Source organism: Melanerpes formicivorus, unplaced genomic scaffold (assembly GCF_026170545.1).
Source record: "Melanerpes formicivorus ecotype bairdi unplaced genomic scaffold, bMelFor1.0.p_v2 SCAF_3, whole genome shotgun sequence".
Classification (NCBI taxonomy): Eukaryota; Metazoa; Chordata; class Aves; order Piciformes; family Picidae; genus Melanerpes; species Melanerpes formicivorus.
The window spans coordinates 7,207,502-7,224,341 of record NW_027142355.1 but is presented as its reverse complement, the minus strand read 5'-3'; the positions used below and the strand labels follow the sequence as shown (position 1 = coordinate 7,224,341).

General features: G+C 40.2%; 1 protein-coding gene across 1 annotated transcript in view; it reads right to left on the bottom strand.

The window, feature by feature from the left end:
• The window catches only part of PLXNB2 (plexin B2), a 62,064-nt gene extending 45,775 nt beyond the window's left edge, over positions 1 to 16,289 (bottom strand). Inside the window, exons 1-5 of the mRNA XM_068165730.1 lie at positions 14,498 to 16,289; positions 13,229 to 13,310; positions 6,713 to 6,885; positions 4,417 to 4,565; positions 1,343 to 1,451 (exon numbers count right to left, since the gene is read on the bottom strand). Coding sequence (XP_068021831.1) covers positions 1,343 to 1,451; positions 4,417 to 4,565; positions 6,713 to 6,885; positions 13,229 to 13,310; positions 14,498 to 14,509 — 525 coding nt within the window. The 5' untranslated portion in view covers positions 14,510 to 16,289. The remainder of the gene's footprint in view (positions 1 to 1,342; positions 1,452 to 4,416; positions 4,566 to 6,712; positions 6,886 to 13,228; positions 13,311 to 14,497) is intronic.
• Between the last annotated feature and the right edge of the window lie 551 nt (positions 16,290 to 16,840).

Genomic DNA, 16,840 nt, shown 5'->3' with positions numbered 1-16,840 from the left:
TCACTAGCACAAGTTCACAGAGAGGCTTTGAAGCCTGTGGTGGTGGTGGGGCTTCAGATTACATTTCAACACACTCCATAACATATTCATGTGGTTTTCATGCAAACTATGAGAGAATCTTTACACACAGGTGAAGCATAAAAGAACTGTTGTAAAATGTACTCAGCAAAATGGGTTCATGTCAAAATTTTATCTCATGTAGGGTTTACTGTCATAGCCTCTGTCCTAGAGACCATAAACACATAAACATGGGAGATCACATTGCTGTTCTTTGGTTAAGATGAATGAGATTCATGAAGAAAGACTTAATTATAATCTACATTTCCACAAAGGCACAGAGGGCATTCTCAAGTAATAAGGGTAGTTTTTCAGAGATCTCCAGGGAGAGGAGGTATTTGCTTGGAAATTATGGAAAATAACTTCTAGCCTGTTTTGCAAACACAGAAATATCCTCTTCTCAGTTGAATGTCAAACTTGACTTACTCTGCTGCTTGCTGGTGACTCCTTTCCTTCTCACAAGATATCAAGAATTAATGATGCACAAGTTAAAATAAGGGAGATAAAACCTAACCCACCCTTTATGTTTAATAGATTTACAGTTTATAAGTCTAATTTTTAGTATTACTCTGAGGACAAAGATTATCAAAACCTCTCAACTATCACAGGCTCTTAAAATTTTTGAAGACCTTAAAGATACAGATAAAGCTACTTGCTTGTAAAACCACAGGCTAGACCAAAGGCTGCAATTAAGGTAAAGCAATTGAGACACAAACAAAACTCTCCTTCATAATGACACTGAAAACAAAGCACATGAGTGATATGAACACCCATGATGCTGGCTGTGGCTCTGCATGACATACTTCTGAATAAAATAAATTATTTAAAATTTAATGTACCTTCATTACTTATTCTTCTGCTGCTCTGCATCCATTCTTGTAATTAAGAATACTGGCTAGACTAAACACTATGATTAAAATAGTGCACCAACTGCATCTGAAGAATGCTTAATTTTTTGCAGTGCTGTGACACTTAGGAGATATTATGTTACTACTGAGTAAGTTTATTACAGTTTCTTTTCTACTACATCTTTTTACTCGGATTGCAAACAGCATCAACCTATTTTGAGACTCCCTATCTATTGATCAGAATAGATCTTTAGTACACCCTTTGCATTAAAAAAAAATGCTCAAGTGTTTTCTAAGGTATTTGAATAACAAACAGTGCATTTGGTGAAACAAAGTCTGTAAGGCAAACACAGGCAACTCTGTGCTCAACAGGTAAGCTTCTAACTTAAGCCATGCACAAGGTATAAAAACAGAACTCTGAAAAGCAATGCACTTACCTGGTATGTGAACAGCACTTGACTTGGTGATTTACCTAACTTTCCATTGATGTTAACTTCAATTTGACCTTGTTTTGGTTCATCCATTGGTCCAACTTGACAGACAATCCTAGCAAAAGAATGCAAATGTATCTGCTTTAAGTAACAGCAACAATGTACGTGAGCTACCACACCCCCCCAACAGTAAAAAGCACTAATTTTGCTTCATCCTAAACAAGGGACTTGAATGATGCCTCAGATTCTGAGCAAAACCACCCAAGAATACTTCAATCTTCTATCCAAAGGTAGGTAAAACTGAAACATCAGCACTATAAAGACGTCTTCTACAGAAAACTCCAATTCAGTGCAGAAGTCAGAGATGAACCACTCCAACACTATATAAGGTTTTCACTGGACCTTGTAAGGTTAAAAATCCCAAGGACCCCACCCCCATGATTTAAGAATCAGATCCTCAGCTATCTTATAACTTGGGTGTGTTTTAGCTGCTGATACTTTTGTTGTGCATGCTGGTATCTTTCAGATTTAAACTACTGCATTTTCACACCTATGATCAAAATCCCTTCAGAATTACTGTTCTCTGAAAATAAATCCTCAGATAACCCACATAAAATCAGAGGTCAAGGAATACTGGCTAAGAAAACAGTCTCAACTAATGCCACTGCTGAGTGATAGAAAGGATGTTTAAATTTTTATTTCTAACAGGTGATCCACAGAATACAAACACAAAAATGAAATAAGGATCCAACACACTTGAAAACTGGGACAAATGCTTAATGGAGAGCTGATAAGGCAGTTAGATAAGGAGGTACATAATGTCCACAGCCTGCGCAGGCAGCCAGTTTCATATAGGACACATCCTGAGGATCACTGCTCATTTCCTTCCCTCTTTCCCTCTGGGATTATTGCTGTTCTTTCCTTAAGTAGTGCACGTCTGCTTAAAAAAACACACAACCTCAAATGGAAGGAAAAAAAATCCAGCAAACCAACAACCCCAAATCACTGGCTATAATGCACTTAAATCAGGACTTTTAATAAAAGGATTTACAAGTCCTGCAGATCATTCCAGATTTTCTGTCTGGGTACTGGCAAATGGACAAAATTCTCTAAATTCTTGCATGTCCTGACATGTGTATGGATGCCTGAGTCTGTTCCTCATCATCTCTCTACTGTATTCTTGGAAGTTGTATCTTCTTGTCAGGCAGAAACAGGAAACGGTGCCTTTGGAGGAATTTCTACCATATGTCAAGCTAGGGAAAGCAGTCGGGGGCCAGGGCTGGGGGGTGTGTGTGTAGGAAACGTTGTAGGGTGGTTAGCAGGCATTTTAATTGAGAAAAGTTCCCTCCCCAATGTTGGCATTGCCTCCCTTCCCCCACACTGCAAATGGAAAACTACAAAGAATGTGAACATGACTTCTCAAAGGCCAGCAATTAAATCACTGCAGAGCCAGAAGGCAGCCTTAAGTCCCTTAAATCTCGCTGCTCTCTTGCCCATGGGAGCAACTGTCTCCTAAAAATGTCTAGCTTTTTACTGCAGAGGGATAGAGGAGAACAACTAGACACTTAGTTTTTGTTTTCTTTCTTTCTTCTTTTTTTTTTTTTTTTCTTTTAATTAAATTAAATATGAGAAGGTAATAAAAAACCCACAAAAGAATGGAAGAAGACAGAGACAGAAAATTACAGATATCTATTTGAGGATTTGAATTACTTATTTTTTCAAGGCTTCCCTCATGGAGAATATCCCTCAAAACATCCTAATTTGTTAATAAATGACATTAGCAAGTTGCATTTGTTCTCACCCATTACCACACTGGCAGAGCTTAGGATACCAGTAATGTTGCTATGATACAAGGAACCAGTCATCTCAATTCTGGCTTGTTTCCATGTATTTGAAAATATCAAAAAGCTTTAGAAAAATCCAAGAGGCTGGGGGAATTCATGTAAGGCTCTGAAGCAATTCAGTGCAGCTTTTGTGAACATTGAAAATAGGGAATGGGAAAAGATGACTGTAAAAGAGTTGAGAATTTTGTGGATGGTAATGCATATGTAAATTCATGAATGATGGCAATGGATTTGGGAAGCAGTAAGATATACACAGCTATACATATACATTCTTAAGTCCTAGGGGCCTGGGAAGCTTCTAATCCACAAACTGACTAAAGCTACAGAGTTTTCAAAAACTGAGAAAATCACTTAGGTATCTTCAGAATCCCTACTACAGGAACAGCTAAAAGTTGTTGTACTACACTGTAACTGAAAAGAAAGAAAAGCAAGGTTTTGATTGCTGCTTTAAATATCAAGAGTGAATGAAAGAAAAGCCACACTGCTTAAAATGGATCACTACATGTAGTAGTACTATTGTAACTTCATGTCTTGCTTTTTTACCAGCTAGTATCACAAGGATACTTCCCTGTAGAAATTAGATGTAATCTGTAGCAAACACTTATATCCCTAGAAGAATTTTGGCACTTGGTTTTAAATTTTGGCAGTGCTTAAGAGTGTGACAAACAATTCACAAAACATGTACCAACCTGCTGAGGCAATTCAACATCCATGGACTTGTTGGCTCTGTGATGACTTAGTCATTTAAAGCTAAAACTCTGGGCTCCCTCCCTGCCTTCATGGAATAAACCTTGCGGCTGGACTACAACAGAAAGGTTTAAGCTTCCTCTTGCTTTTCCTGTTTTCTGATAAATCTTGTATGCTTGGCTGCACTGTGGTTCACATTTAGCAAAGATTTTAATGATTAGATGCACAGTTACAATGCCTTTAATTTAAAAACAAATAAATAATCTTGAGATATCTGCAGTAACTGCTTATGAGAGCTTTTCAAACAAATCAGAAACAAAAAAATCAATCAGAAGCAGGATGATAATATGCTACTGTAAACTTGATGCTGTATTAGAATCTATCACAATTTTAAATACTCAGATGTGTTACTATGAAACACTACAGGTATACCACACTAGTTCTTTCTTCTATTAATAACCTTTTATAACCACAGGAAGATCATCTCCTGAAAACACAGAGAAGTTCCTTTTAGCTTCTAAAAGCTTACAACAAACATCCAGCAATTACCTTGTGGAAACAGAGTAGAATTCCTCTTTGAAAAGACATTCCTTGTCTGCCACTGTTATACTTTTCACATCTTCTGCTTTTATTCCCAAATTAGATCCCATTATGGTCAAAAGAATTCCTCCACTTAGTGGTCCAGTTTTTGGCTCAATCTGCATTTGTGTGAGGGAAAGTAAAAAGTAATTACATATTGCAGTGACTGTGTTGCTCTTCCATATTACTTAAAGCTACCTTGACTCATCCACACTTGAAATGCAAAAGATGTTCCTGGTAGGACCCACACAAATGCATGCTGTGTAACTTTTTTAATGTTAATTAATCATCTGTTAGCTCAGAATCAGCATTCATCATCTGCAGATTTTATGTCTCCTGTGTCAGAGTGTTATGCGCAAAACTCTTGCCTGGTGTTTACTCTGTTTTAAGTTTACTTCTTCTGCTAAAGCACTGTGATTTTGAAAAACAAATGGATTGGGCTGCTCTCACAATCATTCCACAGAGCTTTTCCAGCATTTTTTGGTCATGATTTTCTCCCTTTAGATTCACATCAGAGAAGTGTACCTTCCTAACAGGGAGCTGCCCCATAGTGTCTTCAAAAGTTCCTCCAGTTCCCTGATCTTCCTTACTGCATCAAATGGTAGAATGCTGGACTACGCAGGCTGACGCTAATTAAGTAATTTGCAATTAAAATAACAACTGAGATAATCCGTCAGTTACAGTGGACTTCTCAGGCTGAAATAAGACTCAAACAGGCACTTGAATTCTGAAAATTTCTTGGAGACAAGCCTGCTTTCCTGTGTAATATTTGGAGCACTACCAGCAAGACCTTTCAGGTCTTCAGCTTTGGAGATCTGCAAGTTTACCATCAAGAAGCAGGAAGCTGCACAGTCCCAAACATAGTAATTGCAAATCAAACAAATACAGCTTTTGAAATTCTGGACTTTAATGTCAGCTCCATCAAAATCATAGTTTCTTAGATCTAAGCAAGTCTGAGCACAGATATGGCTGCTGCTGCTTAATGCCCAGCTCAGCTCAAGAAACACTTGGCTGTTTTTCCACTGGTTCTACTTCCTAAAACTTCTGCCTGCTGGCCATCCCTTTGCACTCAAACCTTAAATAAACTGGCTGAAAAATGACTCAATGGTTTGTGTGCAGCTTTCCAAATACTTTGTTCAAATCTGCAGCTAACAAAAGCTTTGAAAAGACTAATACTTTAGCATTTGCTATTTAATCCACAATCAGTATCCTAGGTGAAAACATTTCTATTTTTCTTAATTTTCCTTTTCTTTCCCAATCAAATCATTTTTATCTGGGCACAGCTATCACACAAGTCTTCTCCACACTTTCTGTTGAGATTTGAGAGTATAGCCCTCTTTGGCAGACTTCAACTGTTTACCTGCCACTTCTTCTTACACACACCATCACAGGTTCCAGAACTAAAGGATTCCTACTGAGTGAAACATCCCTGTTACAACTCTTAACTTCTGCTATGCAGTTACCATACTTTGTGATAGCTTAGGACACATTCTTATGAAACGGTCTATCTGAGTTTCAAAATACTCCTATCACTGTTGCGGCAATTTAGACTTGCCCAGCAGAAGTACACAGCACACTCCTTTCTCAACAATTATGTCCAGGAAAATGGCAACTGGTTTGTTGCTAAAAAGGACAAGGACTTAATCATAGAATCACAGAATAATTAGGGTTGGAGGGACCTTAATGATCAATCTAATTCCAAACCCCTGTCATGAGCAGGGACACTTCCTCCTAGACCAGGCTGATCAAGATCTCATCCAGCCTGTCTTTGAACACAACCCAAATAGCAAATTGCTGTCAGCACACAAACCTCAGGGAAGGTACTTCAAACTAGTTTTGTCACTTTTTTGTTTTGGCTAAAGTCTGCTTTGAAGCCTATTAATGACCCTGCTAAGTTTTTGTAGTTCCAGGACCCGTGAACATCCCTTACGGATTTACTTCAGGTAAAAGGAACTTCAGGAGAGAAAAACATCCATGATAATTCCCAAGAATCAAGTACCACATTTAAGCATAAACTGTTAGCCTGGCTTCTGGCACAGTGAGGACAAGGCTTGAAATAACAAGAATTCTCAAAGACTCCATTCAGTCTCTTGAGTCTTTACAAATCTCTCACACACACCACTACTGGCATTACTTCTTTGCAGTTATTTCAGAGGCTTACTAAACACCCTAGGGAAAAAACTGCCTTTACTGATCATGCTATCATGCTTGCATGCTTTCTCCTGAAAAATATCACACTGGTAGAGAGAGAAAAAAGCAATCTTACCCGGGTGATTTCCGGATGAGGACACGTGTCGGTGGGAGGAGCATGGCAGAGTTTCTCATAAACGCACTTGCTGGGCTTGCCATCTTCTTTACACCAAACACACTTATAGTCCTGATGGGCTGCAAGGCACAAGCTGCAGTCGCTTCGTCCGTAAGAGCAGTTGTAGACAGTCACTGAAATGTGAACGGTAAATGCACTTAGACATTTTCAATGTGTTATAGAAAGGAAAACTAATCCTATGTACAAAGCTCAGCTGAGTTGTGTGACAAATAGACACACACTGTACTTAATCCCTGAATAATGCTGAGAGAAAACTGCACTTTTTCATGTATGGAAAAACCTGAAGTCTGTCCATGTGCAGAGTATGAATAAACTATCAAGTAGAACCCAAAGGCATTTTTGTCACTCAGGGACTGACAAAACTTTGAAGTACAAAGTCCTTTCTTTAACTCAAATAACCTGTCCATACAACTGTTCAAAGACTAGTTCAAACAAACAGGTCCTCCTGGCATACCAGGAGTTGGATGCAGAAGGGTATAAGCTCTGCACGGGTGTCAGCAGCGACAGACATCAGCTGGCATTGGACCTCTGCCAGTTGCATATTTAAAAGAAGAGAACTGCCTTTGTAGGCTGTTTCCAGGATATTTGTGCCTTTCCAAAATCATCACTAAATCCTGAATTGAATAGAAAGTTAACACTTAATGAAATGTTAATTTTTTTTTCACGTTAATACCTTTTCATTTTTCCATTCTTCTCTGTATTCTTGCTTATATTTTCTCTTTTTTCTTAAGTTGCTGTCCTGATGTATGCCTTATTCCTTCTGTAGTGGGGTTTAACATGGTTTGTCTGAGCCAAGAGATTAGGTCTGACAATCATGTCTCTCTTACTGATGCACTACGCATCAATTGTCCCAGACACTAAGCTTGTTTTGGCCCCCATCAATCTCTAGCATGATGCAGACTCACTGAACAAAATAAATGCTCCCAAATAGAAGCAAAGCTAGGTGGTTCAGCACCATATGGAAAGCCTAGGCCTGCAAGAAAACATCTGGAGATGCACTTACAAGCTAGCCCAGAAGAAAACAGACTGAAAAGATGCCACACATTTCTCTAGGGAAAGCATTCAAGTTGCACAGATTACCTAGCATGTGAGTGCCATGTGCTTAACTAGGAAGGTAGTTGATACTGCACAGATGGAAACTTCTTGCTCCCTCTTTTTCTGTGCTTTCTCTTAATCACTGCTTCTCTCTATTGGTTGTTTTTTTTTTTTTTTTTCTTCCCCTGGCCACACAGCCTTTCGCCCTCTACCACCAAGGCTCTGAGACTTGTTGAGTCTTGTAAATCAATTTAACTCATCAGAACAGCAGAAAACTATGCAGGTTTCCTCCTGTGCTCTCTCAAGAATTAAATGTGCTCACAGATGGGAGTGGAGAGTAAAAGAGAGACTCAACATCTCCCCTTTACAGTAGTGATGAGCTGGTTTATAAGCTCATTAAGACTCAAGAAATTATACCCTTAGCGACATTGTGATTTTTTTTTCAAAGGAGGTTCATCCTTAAACATGCAGGAAACAAAGTGAAATAAACAGAGGTGATGAGATGTGAGCAAGAGAGACCTGGATAAATCCCTCTGAGATTGCACATAGTAAAGGTCATCAAAGATATCTATTTAAATAATATTAATATTCTTAGAGGAGCAGGACTTGAGGAAGGACAGCGGCAAAGCCACCCTACAGTCACTAAAATTTCAGTGCACTTGATATCTTCCTAGATAACAGCAGCAGCAGCTTTTAAAAATCTAATTCCAAGAGGCTACCATGTCAGATTTCTGCTGGAATGAAAAGTAAAATGAGAACGCTGTTTTTCCATTATTTTTTTCAGCAGTGCCCTTATTCCCCTGCTAGGCATGAATAACATTACAGATGCCCAAAACTCGGATACTTCTCTCTGCCACTTGATGAGGATATAACCTCATAAGGACAGTTTCACTCTCAACGTGGCAGTTTTATAAACCTCAACATTCAGTTTCACAGCTAGTCTTTCACAGAACAACACATTTTTATTCTTTCCCTCATACTGAGGAGTTAATGCAATGATGAAGTCTGTTTTTAACCCTTCTTACATCTGATTAGCATATCCACTTGATTTCAAGTAGCTTTTCCAGCAAAACCTCAATCGAGACACTGTTAGAGGCATATGCAAAGTTGAGGGACCTTGGCATTTGTAACAATGAATCAATGAGAAAGAGCATCCATTTGATTCAACCCCTATCTTGAATTCTCAAGGAATCAATAACCACAAAGTAGGAGTAGCATTCGCTTCGTGTACTGAGCACAACAGTATGGAAGTCATTGCACAACAAACATAAGTCAAGCAATATTTTCAACAGTTCATGTGCTAACTATTCACTCTCTGTGTTGGATGTGAGCAAAGTGCTTGGAAAAGTACTGGAGTGACAGCCCTGGCATGCTGCTCTTTGCTTTTATAGGCAGAAGAGATGATGCAGGCAGCAGCAAGGAAAATTTTTCTTGTGTCTCTGCTGTGAATTGCTTTTGCAGGAATGAGATTGCTTTCTTAATTTAACACTCTGAAAGGCTGCTACTGCACAAGGACAGGTGATATTGCTAAACAAGACTTTCCTTTGGCTTCTGAAACCCTGCATTTCCCACCCGCACCACCACATGGCCACCTAGTATGACAGGGGAATACGGTTGCTGAATTACTTTGTTATCCTTCATCATCTGGATAGGGATTTTCATCCCACCTGTCAGCAATGTCAGCACTGGAACATTTTGACGTTCCTCACATCCAGTTGCATAAACACAATGTAGAAAGCTACAGCCTTAAAGCATTAAACACTCCTCCTGTGCACTGATCAGCTCATTAAATGTACCAGCAGCAAGCCACTCATTAGATTCAGACTCTTATCCATCACCTTGAGATACCAGCTGTGAAATCATTGATAAAAAGGACAAAAGATAAAAAGGATATATTGGATTTCATACTGTTCAGAACCCCTGATGACTTGAGATGTACAAATGCTATCGTAACTTAGTATTCACTAAGTGTTATACAAAGAAAGGGTTCTTTCATGGGCAGGTTCAAAGGTGCTTCTCAGCAGCAACTATATACCCAAAGCCAGTTCTTTTCAAGATGCATAAAAAACATTATGCTCTGGATTTCATATGGGATGGAAATTTAAAAGCAGGAAAGCATTTGGATTAAAAAAAAAAAATCCCCTTTATAATAAAAAGACATTTGTTGATAATTTTTCAATTTCCATCTTGCAAAAGCCCCATATTTCAATTTAAATGATAACATTTCTTTAATAATTTAGGTACTTTTATTCAATGTTTTTCTCAGACTTTGAAAAAAGACGTTGGGAATATTTGGTCAAAATTCTGCAGCTTTAAACACCACAGCCTTTGGAATGGAAATCAAGACAGTGTGAGATTGTCATATGAACTCCCTGTAACATTCATGCCAGGTCCCCTTTTAAGTGCTTTCAACACTGTGCACAGAGCCATAGGGAAAGACTTCTAAAACCATACTTCTATGTAGTCAATATGAAAGGGAATAAATTTAAATATTGCACAGGTAAAAAAATATGGTCTGATGATTTAATCTGCAAGGTAAATTAATTGGGGGCATATTAAATTTTCCTGATGTTGACTCATCACACAAGTAACAAGTGTGCTGCCTTGCAGTTTTTGCAATATTGTGCTTTAAACTTCAGTCCAAAGGTGTGTATAGTGAGTTTCAACTCTCACATACTGCTCTGATTTTGATGAAACTTCCTCAGCTCACTCACAACTAAGCTAACAGACACAATTGCTTCATCATTGTATCATAGAATCATAGAATCAATAAGGTTGGAAAAGACCTCAAAGATCATCAAGTCCAACCTGTCACCCAAGACCTCATGACTAACTAAACCATAGCACCAAGTGCCACATCCAATCCCCTCTTGAACACCTCCAGAGATGGTGACTCAACTACCTCCCTGGGCAGCACATTCCAATGGCTAATGACTCTCTCGGTGAAGAACTTTCTCCTCACGTTGAGCCTAAGCTTCCCCTGGCACAGCTTGAGACTGTGTCCTCTTGTTCTGGTGCTCATGTTCATCTGTCTGTCAATCAGTACCCCCAGGTCCCTTTCTGTTTGGCAGCTCTCCAGCCACACCAACCCCAGCCTGTGGCGCTGCATGGGGTTGTTGTGGCCAAAGTGCAGCACCTGGCACTTGGGCTTGTTGAATGTCATAATGTTGGACTCTGCCCATCTGTTGAGCCTGTCAAGGTCCCTCTGGAGAGCTCTTCTACCCTCTAACCAACCAACATCTGCTCCCAACTTGGTGTCATCTGCAAATTTACTGATGACTGACTCAATCCCCTCATCCAGATCATCAACGAAGATATTAAAGAGGGTGGGGCCCAGCACTGATCTTTGGGGCACACCACTGGTGACTGGCCGCCAGCTGGATGTGGCACCATTCACCACCACTCTCTGGGCTTGGCCCTCCAGCTAGTTCCTAACCCAGCTCAGAGTGCTGCTGTCCAAGCCATGGGCTGACAGCTTGGCCAGGAGTTTGCTGTGGGGGACGGTGTCAAAGGCCTTGCTGAAGTCCAGGTAGACTACATCCACAGGCCTCCCCACATCCACCAGGTGGGTCACCTGATCATCAAAGGAGATCAGGTTGGAGAGGCAGGACCTGCCCTTCCTAAATTCATGTTGAAATAAAAAAAAAAACAAAAAGGAATTTATATCAGAGTCCCAACATGTGCTACAAAACACTTAATATACTTTTTTTTCTAACAGAGAAATAAATGAATAAAGTAATGAACTGACAGGACACTGAATATTTCTGTATATTGCTGATCACCAGAAGGTGTAAAGGCTGCAGAATTTGTCTGAGCTGAGGTTTCAGGTGAAGTTCATATGAATCCCCTTATGCTATCAGAGTGGCAAAGTTCATTGGGGAAGGGAAATGGCCATTGAAAAAAGGAAAATCAAGCCATTTCAGTATGTTTGGACTGTGAAGCTTTGCTATTAGGATTGCCCTTTAGAGAAAAAGCAAACTTAGACTCATAGCATAAATTGGAAGGGATTTTTAAAGGTCATCTAGTCCACCCCCCTGCAGTGAGCAGGGCCATATTCAACTATATCAGGTTGCTCAGAGCCCCATTCAACCTGGCCTTGACAGTTTTTAGGGATGTTACCACTTGTTCTATTGCAACAGGCCCTGTTAAAAATGTTTGACCCCCTGCTTTACATATTGAAAGGCTGCAATAAGGTTTCCCCACAGCCATCTCCTCTCCAGGCTGAACAACCCCCAGACTATCAGCCTGTCATCATAGGTGAGGTGTTTCAGCCCTATAATCAATTTCCTGGCCTATCACTGGACCTGCACCAACAGATTAATGTTCTTGTGCCAAAGACGCCAGAGCAGGACACAGTACTCCAGGTGGGATCTCACCAGAGTGGAACAGAAGGGCATAATCACCTCCCTTGACCTGCTGGCAACACCTCTTTTGAAGGAACCAAGAATATAATTTGCTTTCTGGGCTGTGAGTGCTCATTGCTGGCTCATGTTGATCTTTTTATCCATCAGTACCCCCAAGTCCTTCTTTGCAGGGCTACTTCAATTACATCATCCTCCAGCCTGTATTGATATCAGAGGTTGCCCTGACCCAGATGCAGAACCTATTGCTTGGCCTTCACGAGGTTCACATGGGCGCATTTCTTGAGCTTGTCCAGGTTCCTCTGGATGGCATCCCTCAGGCATGTCAGCCACAGCACTCCACCTTGGTGTCATCTGCAAATTTGCTAAGGGTGCACTGTATATGTCATAGATGAAGATATTCAACAGCACTGGTCTTAGTATGGAGCCCTGTGGGATACCACTTGTCACTGATCTTCATCTGAATATTGAGTCACTGGCCACTACTCTCTGGATGTGACCATCCGACCAATTCTTTATCCACCTAACAACAGATCCATCAAATCTGTATTTCTCTAATTTAGACAGAAGGACCTTGTGGGGGACCATGTCAAAAGCCCTACAGAAGTCTAGGTAGATGACAACCATAGCTTTTCCCTTGTCCACTGATGTACTCACTCAGTCCATCCTAGAAGACTGCTAGGCAATACTTCCCCTTGGTGAAGGAATGCTGGCTTTCTTAAATTACCTCCCTGCCCTCCATGCTTCTATTCTTAGCATAGCTCCTAGGACAATCTGTTACATGATCTTTCCAGGCACAGAGGTGAGGCTGACCTCATATAATGGCAGTAAAATATAGTAAAATATATAACATATGTAAGTAAAATATATAAAATGGCCTTAATATATACAACACTGATGTTTAATTAATGAGTTTAGTATTAATAACTTTTGACCTGACAGATTTGTTTCATACAGACCAGTAAAATCTATAAAGGTAACATTCTTATTCCAAATTATGAAGGAATAGGTTCCTGTTTACTGTAATTAATCTCCCGTTAAACCCATATTTCATACTTACCCATCAGTTTGCTGTCAATCTTGACTTTATCTGTTCTTATGGATAAGTTAAGTAGCAGGGTTTCATTTGCACTATAGGAGAACTGGAAATAATGACACAATACAGATATTTATGCCTTCATTTGGCAAGGTTAATTTCTTATGTTTTCTATGATTCTCAATAATCTGAGCTGTGAAGGGCTAAGAAATGATCCCAAACCTATGTCCTTTTTTTTAACCTTGGCCAAGTACATTTATAGAAAAACATTTTAATGAACATAATCCTTCACAATCAGTTTCAAGTACCAAGGGACAGCAATATCTCAGTGCACACTTTTAATTAATTTAATTTACATTTGGTTATAAGTATCTAAGTAGCAAAGGTACTGTACATATTCAGCAAGTATAGCGGCTGATCCTGCTGAGTTCTCCCTTCCCACACCATCTGGCCCCATTACTTCTGTGGACATAGCACATTCGCATCACATGGAGGGGAATCTCTTGCATCTTTTTCAGTGCAACCCCCTCATTATAGCCAATGCACAACGTTCACATGTTCCAAGACATGAGCTTCTGCTCATGTTGAAAGACAGCAACAAGAACAAGTGGTGGGAAGGAAAAAGAGCAAAGAAAAACACAATGGCGTTATAGAGCAATTGCTTTGTGCTAGGCTCAAATGCTGCAAAAAAACTAATTAGTTCTCAAAACTACTCTGTTAGTAAGCTTGTAAGACATAAAGGTTAAAGTCAGCATAACATTTGCAAGTATAACTTTGAGCTTGGTAAATAAACTATTAAATAAAAAAAATTTCCTTTCCTGGTAAAACAAACTTGAGTGAAAGAAGCAGAGTTAGTAAATAGCCAAACAACAAGATACTGTTTCTACTCCCATTTTTACAGATGCAAAAAGGAAAAGATAATGAATCAGAGTGTGGAGGGGGAGAGCTCTGAAATTCTCACCTTTTATCCTCTATGTTTTTACCAGATTGCACAAAAAGTGAAGAATAACAGTGTAGCAGTCCTGAACTGCTTCTAGGACAGTTCAAGGAATCCATGGGTTGTATAGACAGAGAAATCAAAGAGAAAGATTGAGGGCTTTGAGGGGAAATCCCAGAAGCTTTGAGCCAAAGATGCTGCCTTTGGCTATTACCAAAGAATAACCTCCAATACAGATGACATTCTTCTCTGAGAGAAACCAATATTACCTGCCTATTTCTGGACACATGTGGACACTGGAACAGGACTACAAGAACTGAATATATTTAGTAGGTGAATCATTTTGTTGCATTTACCTCTTTACTCATGAATGAAAATATTCCTTCACTTGGCTGATCAACAGGAGCTTCAAATTCAAACTGACTGTTTCCAACCACAAATTTTTTATCCTATGGAAGAGAAAAGTTCAGCTTAGAATCACACAGCATCACCAAACACAATAAAGTATCACCAGGAAATATTCTGCTCAGCACCAGAACTAACAAGACCTAATAGAGACGGTAAATCAGTTAAAGTCATCTTCTAAAACAAAGCTAGTGAAACACTAAATAAGCATAATCTGCTTCTTTGCTGCACCCCTCCAAAGTCTGTTAAAAGTGGAAGCACCAAGCAGTACAAATAAAACAAGAACATATCTAGCACTCTTACAGGAAGCAGTAAGAAAAAGCCAAGAGTTGTGAATACTGGATGGCTTCACACATCAGATGTGTTATTAACAGAGCTGTGTGAGTTCTGCCAGTTAAGGTTTTCTCTGTAGGGACTTTGGGCAAAGCAGGAATTCAAGAACTGCATGGGAAACTGGGATGAACATTTATCAGATCTTGCTAGCTTTGTGTCTCCTGCCTTACCATGACCCCATCTGTGTTTCCACAAGAGAATCTTTGATGGCAGCACCAGCTTAAGGGTATTCCTGCTTCCTAGGACATTTTCTTCCCTCTCTTGTGTCCCTCTAAATCTATTAATTCTTGCCTTTAAGCTGCAGCACATACCACCCTGTGTTGCACCAGCAAAACTCTCAGAGCTTGGATAGTCTGTGATTCAACTGAGGAACTGGGTTGGCTAAAAATGAAACACATCACAACACTGTTTCTGTGCTGGGTCATTGTCCTGCTTTGTCTCACAGGACAGCTGTGCAAACTGTTGCCAGAAGAATCAGAAAAAGAAATAAGCAGAAGGGTATTTTCAGACAATATTGTTGGTAAAGACTTATGAAATCAGAACTCACTGGGGAAGAAGTTGGAGGTGACCTCCGAAGACTATCTAGTCCAATCTCTGTGCCACAGGCAAGGACATCCTGTACTAGATCAAGTTCCTCAAAGCCCCATCCATTTTGAACTTGAACACTTCCAGTGGTGGGGTATCCACAATTTCCCTGGGTAACCTATTCCAGTGTCACACCTTCTTCATCATAACGGCCCAGGAAGATCACCTCCCTCAACCTGCTGGCCATGTTTCTTTATATGCAGCCCAGGATACCATTGGCTTTCTGGGCTGCAAGTACACATTGATGGCTCATATCTAATTTTTCATCTATCAGTGAGTGCCCCCAAGTTCTTCTCCACAGGGCAACTTTCAATCCATTCATCCTCCAGTCTGTATCAATATCAGGGACTGCCCTAACACAGGTGCAGGACTCTGCCAGTGGACTTGTTGAACTGTGCCAAGGGGAAGCTTAGGCTCAAGGTGAGGAGAAAGTTCTTGCACAGAAGGAGTAATTTGCCATTGGAATGTGCTGCCCAGGGAGGTGGTGGAGTCACCATCCCTGGAGGTGTTCAAAAAAGGATTGGATGTGGCACTTGAAGGCATGGTTTAGTTAGTCATGAGGTGTTGGGTAATAGGTTGGACTTGATGATCTCTGAGGTCTTTTCCAACCTGGTTGATTCTATGATTCATGAGAACTTCATTTTAGACCCTCTATGGATGTAAAGAACTTGTCTTTGCCTTTGTTCAAGACTGCTTGAGTCTCCATATACACAGCAAAACAAAAAAAAAAGCTACTTAATTCTTCTTTTCTGTTCAGGGAGTTAGCAAGTTCTCTCCTGCTATCATCTAAGTCTTCTGAATGAATATCTTATATTCCTTCCTCCCTCCCTCCCTTCCCTTCCTTCCTTCCTTCCTCCTTCCTTCCTTCCTTCCTTCTTCCTTCCTTCCTTCCTTCCTTCCTTCCTTCCTTCCTTCCTTCCTTCCTTCCTTCCTTCCTTCCTTCCTTCCTTCCTTCCTTCCTTCCTTCCTTCCTTCCTTCCTCCTTCCTTCCTTCCTTCCTCCCTCCCTCCCTCCCTCCCTCCCTCCCTCCTCTCCCTCCCTCCCCTCCCTTCCTTACTTCCTTCCTTCTTCCTTCCTTCCTTCCTTCCTTCCTTCCTTCCTTCCTTCCTTCCTTCCTTCCTTCCTTCCTTTTTCTTTTTCTTCCTTTCCTCCTTTCCTTTCTTTCCTTTCTTCCTTTCTTTCCTTTCCTTCCTCTCCTTTCCTTCCTTCCATTCCTTCCTTCTTCCTTCCTTCCATTCTTCCTTCTTCCTTCCTTTCTTTCCTTCTTCCTTTCTTCCTTTCTTTCATTCTCTTTCTTTCCTTCCTTTCTTTCTTCCTTTCTCTTCTTCTTCTTTCTTCCTTCTTTTCCTTCCTTCCATTCTTCCTTTCTTATCTTC